We start from the raw sequence: 17,227 nt of genomic DNA, 5'->3' as shown, positions 1-17,227 counted from the left end.
TTTGTTTTATTTCTACCTTTGGTACATTTGATTTCGTTGTTGATAAATCAAACTATCCTACCCATTGATGTGTTTCAAAACTTGTTTTTGATTAGTTGTGTCAGAATGCTGTATTGGTGCATGTATCCACAGAACACACTTTTACTATGTCTCATATTTCTTTGCAAAAACATTTTTTTTAACTTCTGTGCTGGTCTGTTAATTTTTGTAATCTGAAACCTTTTACCGATTTTGACAACAACTAAGATACGTGTATTCTGTATATGTTTCCACATCATCTTTCAAAAGTATTGTATTTTTTCTTTCGTCAGTTTGTCATATAGAAGAAACTGAATTATTTTTATGCTGGTATTATTATTAGGCATTTTAATCATTCCACCGATTTTTGATTTTGTTAGGCTAAACAATAGCTCCTGTTTATTTTTCTCCGTACTTTCGCAATTCCACAAAAAAACTCAAACGTCAGTTCGATTATTAATACTCGTTTATTATTAAATAGTCATGGCGAGTTTGGCCAGTTATTGTTACGGGAGGTTTAAAAATTCGGTGAACAAATTAGGAACAGGCGCTGGTCAAGTGACAAAGTTAAACTCTTCTCTTTATTCCAACGTTTGTAACTGTGTCTGTATAGTTTTGGCCTAAAGAATGTTGGGGTCGCCGGGTACAAACACCGGAAATATCCAATAAGGCTTACTGTTGCTTGTTAAGCAGAATCATCTCTGACCACACAACATTGAAAAAGTGTTTACTTTTACACACGAATAAATCCGATAAACCCAATTTCTTTTCAACCGACCATTTGTCATTTCGACAATCAATAAAAAATAATTTGTTGGTTTGTTTAACACTATCGAAGACATACACTATGTATGTTATACTACAAAGACAGTTTCTATACATGAAAATAAACTTAACTTTGATTGACACCATATACAATCCGCATGCAAGCATCATTTGCATAGCGTTTAGTATTGTATTATAATTTAAATGATATGACCGTTAAGCGACATTAAGATATTTATATTATGCTGACTGCTTGACAATATCTATAGAAGTTAGTCAACATATTTGCCTTTCGATGTGTTTATTTCTTTTTTCTAAGTGTGAAAGCCATGTTACGTGACTGCTTGAACGATCTGTCAGGCGGTCACAGTGTTGGGGGATGAAAAAAACAATATCTTTTTATTGAGAAAACATTCGAAGTTTTTTTAAATTCCAAATCACGGATTATAAAAGCAAATTTATTAAAATGCTATGTTTAATAGTATTCATTGTCTGTGTAATAATTCAATTTATTTAAGTAAAATCTACTTTTAGATTCTTCTGTACAACATGAATTTTTTTTTGTGGTTAGTTTATCTGCATCTGCTGAGAAAACAACTTGGTGCACCTTAGAAGGAATTCGGTACTTAATCCAATTAGGTTCAGTCAACTCATGTGATGAAACAGAGATGGGATGTTCGGCATTGTCGGGCACTTTAGCTTACGTCAAAACCACGGAAATCAACAACTTTTTGAGAACTATATTTAACCAAGCAAGTAAGATTTTGGTTTGTAAACAAGGAATTTCCTTTTGCTTTCATAAACAAATATTTTTAAATTCATTGTGTCTCTTAATAAAACCAGCTAATTGTAGAAAAATGCAATTCTATTACTGCTGTCCTATCACTGTATTTATAAAACTTACATGTGTCCTTTATTATGTTCAATAGTTTATCCACTTGTAAAAATATTTAGCTTGTGGTAATCTGCAGATGTACAGTATGTAAACTGAAAAAGAATGTACTTTGTCAAGTGGCCACAGTGGGTAGTCTTAATTAATATGACGAGCTGCACTGATGAGAATTTATAGGTCGAAACAGTGTTCACTGTCTGCAGCATACCCGATTTGTCCGTAATTTGCGCCATGATTTTATACATTGTAATCTGTTGTTTAAGGACATTCTCACTCGTTTTACATCGGTGCAAAAAGAATGGGCAACACAAATAAATTTCGCTGGAATGACGGAAGTGATGTTCATGTTCCAGCCAACATGTGGAGTAGAGGACAACCAAATAACTTTAGTGGAAAAGATAACTGCGTAATAATATTTTACACACCAAGTGCACGAACCAAAAAGAGCAGATGGTACGATGCACCATGTACAACTTCAAATGGATACATTTGCCAGAAAATTGTTTCAGGTGAAAAATCTTTTTTTAAATTAAGGCAAGAAGGACCAGGTGGAATTTACAAAATATGTTAAAAGTAACTATGACCTTATTCCACATTTGAGTTTATGAAAGTTGGGTTAATACAGACCTATGCGAAAACATGGTAATCATTTTTTTTATCACAGATAACAAGTCTGTGCTGTTACCGCCGACCACACCAACTACTGCCACGAGATTGCCTTTTACCGAACCAATCACCACGAAGCCAAATACAAAGACCATATTACTATCCACCAAAAAAGACACGAATATCACACTACCAATAACAAAACCTAGGGTAATTTTAAAACCATCCATCGTGACCACCATCACCGTAATAAGTCACTCAAGTTCGCCAGTCTACTTTAATGTTAAAAAATAATCGTTTTTGTTGGTACAATCGTCATCATTGTAATCTGCAACGTCATTAAAGTTTTGATGATCTAAGATGTAAACGAAGGTAAGCAGTGTGTTAAAAAAAAAACATAACACCAAATGTAATAAACTTCTGTCTCGAAATTCAGTATGAATCATGTTTTGCAAATTCAACCACTAATGGTAATATTTGCGGATTTTTTTGCAGAAGCGAAACATCATTGAGAGGTGACAACGAAAGTGTGTACCTCGACATGAGTAAGCATTTTTTTTAACATGGGTAAAATTCTTTCTTGATTCATTGCAAATTAGTTGATATTTGGCAAGTTTGTTTCAAACAGGTGGAAATCGTCAGATCGTAAGAACACGAAACAATTCACCCATTTACGTCAACACATCCGTTCAACGTATCGCGTCTCAACAACAAGAAACCGGTGAAACCGGTACTGAGCAGTTTCAGTGGAATGATGGAAAAAAATTGGAGACTATTTTTACAATGACTTGGAGGGTAACCTGATTTTTGCTTTGAAGTGGCGTATTGGTTTTGTTTTGAGATATTATCTTTACTCTTGTCCTAATTATTTTTTCTTTCTGTTCCTGATAAATAAATGCAATGAAAAACGTTTTAGTCACAAGTGGGAGCTAAAGGAATAAAACGTAAACTTCCACTGTTAGTTTTGTAATGTAAATTTGGTTGCAAATTAAAACTAATCAAGTAATGCTGCATAACTACCAACTAGCCTGCTTTGTCAAATTACATACAAAACATTAAACGCATGTTGTAAACACAAAGCAAGCTAATTTACTTGTGAATTTAAATCCAAGCTACTCCTTTTTTAAACCAATATCAGTAGCTGCGGTAAATGTTCCTGGTACAAGCTAAAGCCAAAGGGTAATAATGTACACATGTTCAGGATTGGGGCCGGAATTGTTGTAAAAAGAAGTCAATTACGTTTGTAGAAGGCAAACCCAACCTGTTATTGGTGAATTTATTTTCTACGTTTTCAATGCTGATCTAACATATTTTGATAACTTACATACCAGTCACCAGTGATTCACTACAAGGTCTACACACCAATGGTAATGTACTGGAAACGCATTAAATTAATTTTGGAAATTAGTGAGAATGGCGCAGACCTAACTCACTCACCCGTAATCTCCCGACACAAAACGCACCATAACATGGTACAGCTGCAGTGTTCCTATTTTGGGAAGTTTAGTATAAACGCGCCACAAGCAACTGCACATTGTAATACTAATCTATTTTATATTAGTTTACATAAAACCGTTTTTTGGCAAACTTTCTTGATATTAAGTTCAGTAACTTTTTTTATTTTAAATCGGATGTAAAGAACAAAGCATTGATCTTCTAGAATTGATCAGAAACAGGAACAATCTCAAACCAACCAAACCTCCTGCGCAATAATAATATTCACATTGTTTACCAAAACAACAGTCAGAATCCATTAAACTTGATTGTATTGCATCAATGAGGTTACAGAGGCAAAAACATAAGGTCATGACGAGCAGTATAAAGGAATTAAGTATGTAATGTAACGATTTTTGTGTAATCAACTTAATTAGTTTGCGAGGTAATGGTTTTCATGCTTAAACCTTATTAAGCTAAGCAAATAATTTAAATAAACTATCATGACAGCTAGCATGCATTCCTTTAGTAAGTTTAGACTGAAAGCAAAATGCTGTCGTCGTGTTTGTAGTAATAAACAGCTCGAACCACACTTACCAGCTTTTGTCAAAACCCCAATAACTTAATGTAGACGATATGAACTTTATCTGCAATTATATCAACTGGCGGATTTCTGTAGCTTTTTGATCTTGAGCAAGTTTACCACATAGGGCGTAACCAACTCCGATTTTTACATTACAGCAGCCTCACAAGTGGAAGAAAAGATAAATAAACACAGTTTACTAAGCTTTTAAGGAATATTTTACCAGATAAAGTCGATCATTCAAGCATGCCTGTGAAGCAAAATTAATTTTCACTTGCATCAGCACTATCTTATTAATAAAGAAATGGTGAATAGGACATGATAAAATTGCGTTGTTACCTCGTTAAACCAAATGATTGATAGCTACGATGTACCACGGGGCTACAGACAGTCGTTGGTTGGGTTCAAGTTTATAGAGCTCTTGTGGCAAATGTAATTTTATTCCGACATTTCGACGTCCTATACAGGTCGTCTTCTTTAGGGTAAATAACACTGAAAAGAAAACCTAGGCAAAATAGTTGACTCGTTGAGGTAAAATTCCGAAACAACCATCCACTGATGTGTAGATTAGCTCGGGTTGTTTGTAATCACATAAAAACCGGCATCACCAGCATCAAGTTGCCTGAATACAAACCAAGGTACATTTTTTAAATTATTTCAGCTAGAATGCAAATTGGTGTCGGTGAATTAAAAGATTTATACCACTGTATAGTTTTACCAATCACTAAAAAAGCACATTTTTGCTCTTATAACTTTGAGTTTAAATCTCTCATGTATGTTTTAATCTAAAGTCACAACAGTTTTGGATCCACTCCATTTTTTGGCCCGTTCTTAATAGTGAGTCCGAGTTATGACACTATCCATTATGAAGTAATTATAATGAATCATTTTTTTCTTCCAACAAAACTCCTTGCATTATCTAATACCGACAAACGATTACGCGTCAGCTGCAAAAATAAACGACAAGTTGTTACAACTGGAACACTTGTTGGAGCAAGACGCGCTATAAAATTAATCCCTGCAAATTTTACGGATGCAATAAAAATTGGGTTTGTTGCTGTATGGCAGAGGTGCACAGCCTACGGCCACGAAAGCGAATTTATGCCACCATGACAATGTCCATTATATATATATGTGGCGGCCGCAAATGGATCACAACTATTATCGGCAGAGCAGCCACACTAATCGATAACGTCATAAAAATTATGACAGATATCCAAGTCGGCCATCTTTATAAACAAAGTAGGAACTCAAATTGGACTTTCAGCAACCAGTAGATAAGATCTTTGCATCTATCATAAATAAACGAAAACACAGAAACATTTCACGGTCGTTGGTGAAATAAGAACCTGTGATGCGGCCGTCAAAGTGAAAAGGTTGTGCACCCATGCAGTGGCGTTATACCGAGGTCTTTCCTACCTGATTGTGACACTTTTTGTCATTAGTTATATCTGTTGTGTGGAGTGACAATTATTGCAAACAAATTGTCCAACCCTATCATGGATTGAACATGACTTTTTCAGCAAAATGTGATTTGAAGTAGCAAGAGTGAAACAAAAAGACGCACAAGTTGGACTTAGAGGTCGGCACAAACTTTCATGCTTAAGTTTTTAGGAGTTCTCAGTCGGGATGCGCCCTGCGCCGACAAAGGTTTGGCGGAAGATGAAAACATATCGTTTACATCCTACATGACGTTATTACAGAATTTCATTACGACCTACGTAAAAACAACTGCACTTATAACTAACACTTGGGACTCGATGTTGATTATTTAGTTTAAATTATGTTGAGAAACAGATAAAACTACTTTGTATCAAATTAAATTTCAGTCAATTAACAGAGTATGAAACCGATACACAGAGCCGTTTTTGTCATTAATGGAAAGTTGCATTTAAACTTTTGTCTCGTTGCGTCACTTATCAGTTATCACCCATTATTCCATACAAAACAGTTTGTTATGCAAATATCAGTTGGTTATTATTGTGTCTTCTGCATATAATTACTATTTTCAACAAAAACTAGCGATGTTCCTAATATGTTTCCTGAAAATAATTCTGCCAAATCAGCCATTTTCACAAAGATTCGATTTCCAGTAAATATTTTGTTGCGATTCGGTTATTTATGAACACAATTTAAAAGCATAAAAAAGTATTTTTTGCCTAATCACCACTCAATCATTGACAATGCGCAACCATCAACTACATACGAATCCGGTTATTAGGAAATACTATTTGCCAAACAGAAAAGTTCGGGACAAACACAAATAGCAATCCAAAAGAAACGGTTTTTCCGAATATCTGATTTCTCCATAAACAATACAAATTATGCACACAGTATAGCTAATTTGCATTTTTCAAGCCGCATTGATGTTGTTATAAAGTTCTTTCAAGTCAATAAAGATGCTTCCTCGCTTCCTAAAAGTCAAAATAAACGGAATCATTTACGCATAACTAGGTCAGCAGTTACATCACTGCACAGAACGTGATATCGCGCCCACCAACTGTTTTGGGTGTGTAGTGCAACCAGCACTAATGGTACACGTGTCGCACATACATTTGCAACATGACTTCTGAAGTAAAAGCATCGCTTTTCCCACTCAATTTATCCTCTCTCTTTTTTAAATTTAAATTTGTCTCAAGGCAGTTGTTACCATTTTTTGCACACATCGCATTATTTATCGCATCATTTCGGCCAGTTTGTTGAAAGCAAATATAGAGAGCAACTGTTAACAGTGCTAGGAAAATTAGGAAGACAAAAAAAAACTTGTTTCAGTGTAATTTTGTCCGTAACGTAATCGCATTTTTTGTATAAAATATCATCTACTCCGATCGTTACCCTGAATTACTCAGTGAGAAGTTTGACAAAGTGGAGTTGTATATTAAATGCAATACATGCGCATATTACTTATTCCGGGACAGAAGGAAAAACGATTTATAATATCTATTTAACACATAAAACGCAATCACACGATCACACGATCACACTGTCGTGGTGGTTGGTGGAATAGGTCACATGTCTTTAAAATAGACAGACAAGGAACACACACTTCTAATTGGCAGGCTGGCAACAATGACCGAGGCAAAACCCACAGAACTAGAATTGTAGTAAAACACAACTATTCTGATGCAGCAACACCACTATTTGCCTAGTAGTTAAACAACTTTGTGTTAGCAGTAAGGGTTAATAAAGCAAGTTATTAATATTTTGTCAGAATCTAATAAACAAACAAATGTAAATACGACTAACCACATAGGCATGTGCAAGCGTCAGAAACTATTTTGTAGCATTTTTAGACTCTTGAATTATCACCAGAAGTGAAACGGTTTGTTTTGGATTTAACACTGAAATCATTTGCTCTTTAACATTAATTGGCAATCAATTTTTTTAATCATTTTTTTCCACGTGATGACAACATGTGAAATTAAGATGACGTCATCCCAATAAAACTTCCGTGTTATAGTTTATGCGCATGAGGAAAAAACGTCAGTTGGTCGATCGTTTTTTACTGCAGTCAAATAAAGGAAACCAAGTTGCCAAATCAGGCGATACTTTAATCAAAAACAAACAAACATGATTTCGTGGCAGTTTTAAAAATACCTCAAAAATAATTAATTTAAAATTCTAATATTCATGTAAACTGGTATGTAATATTGTCTCTTCGAGAAATAATCAAAACTCCTTTGATCAAATATCAACAACAACTATAAACCGAAATGTAAATGCACCAGCACGACCTTAAGCAAAATTTATGAAGCTGTTTGACCACGTTCCTTTCAAGACAATGGAATTCCGTTCACGTGATGATAAGGAAGGTGCCTTAACGTCGTCATAATAGAATTTCCTTGTTGCAGTTTATGTGTGACTGAAGCATTCAGTGTTGTTTGCTTAGTTAGGAAAGAGTGACAATTTCGTTTGAACTTTTGCAAATCTAACCTGCACAGTTGGTTCTCTAAGAGTTTTCTCCGACACTAAAATTGTTTAAACTAACTTGGCGATGTTAGTTTTGTTGTTTATGTTGTGGTTGTCTGTTTCTGCTGCAGGACGAATTTGGTATGATTTCAATGGATTTCAATATTCCATCGAAATGACTCCAGCCTGTTCATATGCTGAAGCAGAGATGGGATGTTCTGCGTTGCAGGCTAATGTGGCTAATGTCAAAACGACGGAAATATTTGAGTTTCTAAAGTCACATATAAACCTGACAGGTATATAAGTTATCTGGTAAATATTTTTGACAGTTATCTGGTAAATATTAGCACAAATTGCTGTTTCTTTAGCACAACATACTTTAACTTTTTTGAATCAAACAGACATGAGCAAAGAACGCAGTGACTGTTTGTTTCAGATGAGCCCTTTTCCCTTTACATCGGTGCAAAAAGAATCAAAACCACATTCACATTTCGGTGGAACGATGGGAGCGACGTTTCTGTTCCACAAACCATGTGGCAACGAAGACAACCAAGTAACATAGTGGATGAAAATTGCGTCACAATGGGATATGAAAATCATCTTGTACAACTTACGTCTTATCGTTGGTATGACGTACCATGTACAAGACACAATGCGAGATACATTTGTGAGAAAACCATCTCAAGTAAGCACGGTAGTGTTTTGTAAATTTAGTGTTGTGTAAAAAGTTTATGCGGTTGTATAATAAGAGCAGGCAGATTAATACAAAGTAGATACGGTATGGTAAATGTTACATAACCGCAAAATTTGTTTGGTCGCATTTCGTTTTCGAAATTTATGTGACAAAACAGAAATAAATCAGTACATATGTTATAGCTACGACCATATCACCAGTAAACAAGCAAACAAGCAAAACCATGTTATTATCACCAAAACCAACAGTAAGCATGCAACAAACCACCAAACCAGGTACTTCGACCATATTAACACCATCTACTGTTATCACTGCATCTGAAAGTTTGCCAACTTACGCCACAAGTCAAGGTAAGATGAAAACAATCAATAAACAATGAATCAAAGATTCGCATTACAACAATAGAATCTTTAGAAACAAGAGCTAAACCAAATCAATTGTCATGTACAAGAGATTAATGGACAGACAATTTTAAAAAATTCTGTTTCTTTCCAGATTTTGTAGCTCAACCCAAAGTCAACACAGCCATCATAGCTCCAACAATAGCCGGATGCGTTATATTACTCATAATCTGCATGGTAATTGTCTTTATTATGTCATGCAAGAAAAGAAGGTAAATGTTTTCTCAAAACACGTTCTTAATTTGATGTATTTTTGCACTGCACACTGCACCAATAGTAAAATTAAATTATTATTTGTATTTAGTAATAAAACAGAAAATATTTGCTTCGCAGAAATACGTTGTCACCGAGAGCAGCAAATGAACCTGAATACGTTGACATGAGTGAGTTATTTTGTTTTAACCGGAGTTACACAGTCCAGTAAAACGAAAACGAAACTACAAGTAGCCAAATATGACCGTATTTTTATACAAGTGTTGTGTAACCTGTTACCCGCGACCTATTGAAAAAACTGTGTGTGATTCGAGTAAAGGTTTGGGTCGCTAAACTATTTTAGTCTGTTAGCAAGCGAGTCCATTTTTTTTGTTTCTGAGTAGATAAACGCATCTGGGTTTATTCTGCGTCGCAATAATGCGGCTAGAATTACTTGCGAATTTTACTAAATGATGTTAACACACCATGCGTGTGCTGATAACACAGAAAAGTAATTTATGTAAAAGGCTATTAGGGTACCCAATTGTAATTATAATTAAAGGTTGCCAAACCTGCTTAAAATTAACGCAAATATAAATCACTTTTGAACTTTAATTTTTTATTGATTGATTTACTATGTGGAGACATTATTAGTCGGAATTTTAATAATTGTTTATAACATTTTGTTTGTAAAAACAGCTGGGAATCGTCGAATCACAGAAACGCATTCGAACCCACCAATCTACGTTAATAACTCCCAACAAGTTTCAACGTTACAACAACCTGCTGACATCAATCCCAATTACGTCACTAATGTACAAGGTCTTTATGAATATTTTTAATCCTTAAGGAGTGTTTTTGCAGCCCGTAGATCAATGACCACCAGTAGCAATTCGATCTTTTGTATATTGTTTGTTCTTTTTATCAGTGATGTAGTGAATATTGGGTTTGTCAAATTTATTCGGCTGAAACGGCCATTTGTACAAAGATTACGTTGCGGACGAATTATAAACACAACTCTAAAGAATAAGACGTGTCTTTTTTGCTTAATAAGGTACAACACAATCAAGTACGCCATAAATTATAAGGGCCCAACTATTTAGATTTTAAAAACATCTTTTCCCCGACCCAAGACAATATCAGTAACTTATTGACAGGCTGGAAACCATGACCGAGGCAACTTTAAACCTAACAAAATTTAAAATGATATCGAAACACTACTAATCTGTTGTGATCGATAAACTTATGTTTTTCACGTCTAACGCGTAACGCACAACTTTGCATGACGCCACTAATGATTCAGTTAATTCGGTCGAATTTTTTGGCAAAAGTCCCGAATATTCGCCTTTGACTGAACTTTGACATTAAGTTAAAAAACATATTTTTCTTCAGGTATGAAATTTATATCATTGAGTAGTGGTGTTTGTTTGCAGATGGAATCCGCCAGAATGTGGAAACACACCCACTAACATTCGTCAATAACTCCGTCCAACCAACCACGTCACAACCACATGCTGGTGACGTGAATCCCTATTGTGTCAGCCAAGATCGACGTCCAGATTACATAACAATTGATCCTTAAACGTATTTTACTATCAGTGTTCATAAATGTGTGAAAAACTTTCATTTTAATGATATTTTCATTGGGTAATTTTTTACACACTTATTTTTGAAAAAAAAACGGTTTGCATGACAGTTGCACCAAACCTTATCTTAAACTTCGTACTCGTGAATTGTACAGCAATCTCCAGAAAACAAAGTTAAGCAAGCAAGATATTCTGGTCAATCGGTCCAATTTTAAACTCCAATCGAAAGTTTTACGGGCCTGTGTGCGTTCGTTTCCCGTCGTTGCAATTAGCGGTCCCTATCCTGTTGTTTCAATGGCACGGCTTATTTATTGCTTTGAAGTGTTGTATCCACTAATACGAATAACAATCGTACTGTGTCATAAAATATATAAAAAAAATCATTCTATTATAAAACCCATCTGTGCTCATCACCTCTGGTGAAAAGTTGCATGACGTCAATGAAGTGTAATTTCGTTTACAAATACAAAAATCAGTACATGTAAAACGACTGTTTTCTCATTCCACCTTTATACTAAGTGTCAGTATTTATGTCATACAAACATCAGAGGAAACTTGCTCAGACCTAAATCCTATGCGGGGGCGAAACGTTTTGTTTTGCGATCCGAGCCATATATCGTCAGTATTTATCATTAACCTAAAACTTTTGCTATTTTTTTCGTGTTTGTTTATTTACTGGACCTGACCTTTAGCTCCACTTAAAAATCAAACAATCACTAAAAGTAATAAAAATTATGGCTACTATTGTGGCGAATTTTAATCACGTTCTATTTTTGACGCATGTTTTGAATACTTAACCTTCACACACGTATTTTCACTTATTCTTTCACGTTACTTTGTTACATTATTACACACCCTCATGCACATAACATTCTTTACAGTTTATTATCCTGTGTTTCACTATTGTTTAGTCTGTATAATCGTTGTTATGTTTCGCCACTCATTTCTTCACCTAATTGTTTTGTCGTTGTCATGTTTCGCCACTCATTTCTTCACTTAATTGTTTTGCGTGTTATTCTCACCACACAGTATCCTCACTAAATGGTTCTTGTAACACATGATGCTTTTCCTGTGTTTTATACGTTCGCCTCATATGTGCCTTTTGCGTGTTCACCCCTGTTGGTTCTGCGATACCCGGATATGCCTCTTGGAATCACGTGATTTGTTAATCAACGTGATTGGTGTGGTAAAACGTGCTTGAGAAGAAAGCATGGCCAGTCTTCCTCTGGGTGCCGTGCGAGTAACACCGTGTTGTTTTGTGTCATGTATTGCTGGCGTTGACTTGTAGTAGAACTTGTCGAATTCGGAGTTGTTTTATGTGAAGGCTTTTTATCGCTGTATTCAAACAAGGCGCACATTAGTGAAACCAGTTTGTGGTCTTTCTTTGGCTTAGTGGTGAGCCGTTATTGCAGGGTTCATGCCGTTTCCGAATTAGGGAGGCAGTTTTGGTTTTAAGGTACAGAATTAGGTTTAAGGGGTTGATTGGAATTTAACATCGCCACTTGAAAGATCTTTTAGCCGAATTCCCAAAGCTGCCGAAATAATTCCGTAACACTATGAACAAATTTTCTACAATTTACATAAAGTCACAGCATGTAAATGCCTGTCGCCAGAACCAGGTTAAGCCACAGAGGGTTTTTGCTCTTTGATGAAGACTTTGATGTACTGGAATTTCGGTGTGCAACAAGCATATATACTAAAATTATTGTTGTACAGTTGTAATATGTACAAGCACATCCTATGCAGGACTTTTATCATATTTGTTTTGTTTTTTGGCGCTCCTTTTCATACTGGACCTGACCTGTAGCTCCACTTAGAAATCAAACAATCATTAAAAGTAATAAAAAAAATTGGCTACTAAAAGAAACACAGCCTTCGTGTAAATGCATGTCGCCCGGACCAGGTTAAGCAAAGACTTTGATTTTCCATACAGTGGTTTTTCAATACTGGAATGTGGGTGTGTGACGAACATTTTAGATGAAATTATTGTTATACTGTTTTAATATTTACCAGCACACACTTTTTTAATGGTTAATCTTGTGAGGACAAACCAGGGTCATAACACATACTCGATCAAAATGCATCAGACATTTGATTTTACTCTTGTCACAAGAAAACAATCAATCATCGCCACGTGGGGACAAAATGATATAGTGAGATGATGCTATCCCAACAAAACTTCCGTGTTATAGTTTGGGTGCACAAGAAAAAGCGTCAGTTAGTCGATACTTTTTTTACTGCAGTCCAAGTTAGTCACGTTATACTCTCAACACAAACATAACAAAATGAAATTATGGCAATTGAACAAGAAATGCTTAAATATCAAAAACATATTTGGAAAACTTCATATCAATGTCACATGGTACATACTACAGTATTGTCTCTTATTTAACGAGAAATAATCAAAACATTTTTAATCAAATAGCAATAACAATAAAAATCGAGAATCTAAATGCATGAGCACGACCATAAACAGAAGGCTGTTAGCTTCATTTCACTTTCCTCTCACGAACAATCAATTCTCTCATGTGAGGATAAGGAAAGTGCCTTGACGTCATCATAATAGAATTTCCTTGTTGCAGTTTATGTGTGCATGAAGATAACAGTCGAGTAGTTCTTTGTTATCTTTGTAGTATCGGAGAGTTATGTAAGTTTTACGCAGAGCACAAGCAAGTTTTGGGAAACAAAAAAGCAAGTTTAAACTAAAAAATATTTTTTGTTAAAAAAGTCTGATTATAGGGTTTATTTATTCGTCGGGAAACTTAGTCCGTTTCATAGGTTTGTAACGTTTACAAACACAAGAATGTGTTGCATTTTTAAAACCTTATGTGTGCAATTTGTACTGAAGAAAGCAGATTTTTTTACAGAAACATGACCTTGTTAGTTTTGTTGTTTGTGTTGTGTTTGTCAGTTTCTGTTGAGGGACGAACTTGGCATAATTTCAATGGATTTCAATATTCCATCGAAATGACTCCAGTGACTTCATATGCTGAGGTAGAGAGTCGATGTTCTGCATTGCAAGCTAATGTAGCTGATGTAAAAACCACGGCAATCTTTAAGTTTTTGAAGACTTATGTAAACCTTCCAGGTGATAATATCGCTCGTTGTTTGGTTATTTCAGTAATTGTCATCGATAAATAGATACAACCTTGATGTCTTGCAGAAACAAACTATTATTTCCGACGAACAAGAAAACGAAACTGGGTTAACAAGCATATTCCTTCTAATCCGTTTCTCTTTCCAAAGATTCTCCCTACTCGCTTTACATCGGTGCGAGAAGAATCAATGGCACACACTTTCGGTGGAATGATGGAAGTGGTGTGACTGTTCCAAAAAATATGTGGGATTTATCACAACCAAATAATCAAGGCAGAATAGAAGATTGCGTCACAATGGGATTCGCTTATTATCTTGTTTCGACTTACAGATTGCATGACGTAGTATGCAGAGGACATAAAGCGAGATATATTTGTGAGAAGAAAACTGGTAAGAAAAGTGAGCAGAAGTAAACAAAATGTTTTATCAATAAAAGTGTTGCTTCTGTAAACGCTTTTACCATCAAGAGGTGCCATTTTAAACCAACGTTAACCCAAAGATAATGAGTAAAATATGAGAAGTAAATTATTCTACCAATGGTAAATACTTTTGTTTAATTTATGTTTTATATAACAGGAGTAGACTCCTGCTAATAGTATAAATGTAAATAATTTCAATTGTTGCATCCACGACCGCGTTATAAGTTCTTAAACTATCTACTACCAATTTATTCCTATGTATTCAATCAGGCCTTTACATTGTCTTCAGCTAGAAACCCAACCACTCCAAATGTGACTACACTACCCAATGTAAAAATCTCTTTAGCCGTGTTACCATCCATCAAATCAACCGCTTCTACCGTGTCACTATCTACAATGTCGACCCCTCCAACATCATTACCATCCACCAAATCAACTACTTCAACCGTGTCACTATCTATAATGTCAACCGCTCCAACCGTGTTACCATCCACCAAATCAACTGCTTCAACCGTAATACTATCTACAATGTCAACCAGTTTAACCACGTCCACACAATCCGGAAGTGCGTTCGTTAACAACACAACACATGGTAGGTAAACCACATTGAAACTTTTGGCGGATAAAGTTTACTGGATAATTAAATGTTTTGAAAAACATGTAAAATGACAGTCGCATCATCTCACACAAAAAACGCGATTTTAAATAATTGGTTCATTAGGAAATGAAACTGACATGACGTCATACCTTAAGACGGGCTTAAGACGCACAAGTGACTGCAACTGTGAATTAAAATTTATATTGCCTTATTGTAAAAACTGATATCTTTGCTAAACTGGAAATAAAATACACAACCCATGGCTTTATTCATCTTATTACTGAAAGATTAAGCTCGACTTTGTGAACGCAGTTTATGCAATCAAGGTAATAGTAAAGAAGAAAATATAGATTGATTGATTGTCGACGTTGTGTTGGTTTATTCCTGTTTATCACTGTAAGGACGAACTTGGCACAACTTTGATGTTTTTTTAACAATTTCTAAATGCAAGATTTGTACTTCAATGTTCCTTTCCTGACATTGCAGATCTACCGAAACCCGACACAGCCATCATTGCTTCAGCAGTAGTCGGATGCGTCATATTCGTCATAATCTGCATCGTCATTGTCTTTGTTACGTCACGCATGAATAGACGGTAACCACTTAACGTTTCTGTATATCAAACAGAGGCACTTCTTTTTGATCAACTGCAACTTTTAAAGATAAAATTTCAAATCGTGATTATAACCCAGAACGTTCTTAACTAATATAATACGCTTGTGTCTTCATCCAAGGAAGTAACTTTACATTTTTGCAGAAGAAACCAAGCGGTGAACGAAGCAGTGGTGATTGAATACATTGCAAGGGGTAAGAAAATAAAAAAATGGAAGTTGTTTATAACAGTTACTATAATTTCTTCGTATTTAGTAACATTTTCACAATGCTCAATTTCAACAAATCTAAATAAAGATTTAAAACACGTGTTACTTCTTACATCCTGTGTCATTATAAGTTTTGAAGCGTAATTATCCCGTTTGGTAGTGCAAAATGATTCAATACAAGACATGTGTGTTAAACTGAAAATCACTCACTGGTGAACTGTGCTTTTGCGTAACGGTTTTTAACACGGTGTAGAAGCGCGTGTAGTCTAGATTGTGGCCTCCTGTTTTGCGCTCCATATCATTTCAAGGTTGTGCAGCTATTTAGGGCTTGGTGATTGTGGCATAGTATAGCTAAGTCGTTTTTCACCAAGCGAAAAAAACACTCAACTAAACTAAACTAAACTCAAACAGGTGACGAATTTGAACCCGAAGAAACCTACAACATTCCTCAAATTGAAGAAAACCGTTTCGCCAACCATTCAACACCCCCTTCCCTAGGTCATCAAAACGATGACGTCAACCATTACCACGCAATCCTAGAACCACGACACGAAAACATAATTGTTGACGAAGTTGCACAGCCAGGAGCGGGAAGCAGCGATGGCTATGCTCAGGTTAGAAAGTCGAAACAATCAACAAAGGTTCACGACAATGGACAACAATCACATGTTCGAAAATACGGTCACAATCAATTGGATGAATTCAGCTACGACAGTTTGCAACTATCTCAACATGTGGTAGTCCACGATCAATTTGCAAGCGGCAGCAATCCAACTAATATCTATGATAACAGACACGAGGCTAATAACGAATCGGTTTCACCCTACGATGAACTGCGACGTCATAAATGATCAAAACAAACTGAAATTTGATGTAAAATCATAGATTAACATTTTGATGGAATCGTTATATTCATTTGTAGTAATAAACTTCTATTTTTGGGAAGTTGCAAAGTTGTCGCATTATTTGTGTGCATATTTTGGCTAAAAGCATCGGCCTGTTTTGTACGATTTAGAACGGGTCTGTCTTTAGGTCCGCTGTGTTTCATTACACCGGAAAATATTTATATTTATCTTGCTGTTTTTTAGGGCTTTTTTTCGACCATTCGGTCAACTGTTTTCTCTTTATTTCTTGCATAAAATCTGTAACATATCTTTCGTGACATCAAGTGGACGTATATGTGTTTGTTTTAAATTGGTTGCACAACTTCGCT

The 17,227-nt window shown here is 35.4% G+C and overlaps 1 protein-coding gene and 1 pseudogene across 1 annotated transcript; both read left to right on the top strand.

Moving 5' to 3' along the window:
• Positions 1-17,227, top strand: part of LOC145225201 (NACHT, LRR and PYD domains-containing protein 3-like) — a 149,834-nt pseudogene that overhangs the window by 58,746 nt on the left and 73,861 nt on the right.
• On the top strand, positions 8,284-16,865 carry LOC145222296 (uncharacterized; the record flags this gene model as incomplete). The annotated part of the gene is made up of 5 exons (XM_080088395.1): positions 8,284-8,503; positions 8,644-8,892; positions 15,680-15,788; positions 15,951-16,000; positions 16,426-16,865. Coding segments are annotated over 5 exons (1,068 nt in total), but the record flags the coding sequence as incomplete, so codon positions are not given.

Source organism: Phallusia mammillata, chromosome 4 (assembly GCF_965637545.1).
Source record: "Phallusia mammillata chromosome 4, kaPhaMamm4.hap1.1, whole genome shotgun sequence".
Taxonomy (NCBI): Eukaryota; Metazoa; Chordata; class Ascidiacea; order Phlebobranchia; family Ascidiidae; genus Phallusia; species Phallusia mammillata.
Note: the sequence above shows the minus strand (reverse complement) of the source record. Positions and strands in the feature narration are given on the sequence as shown.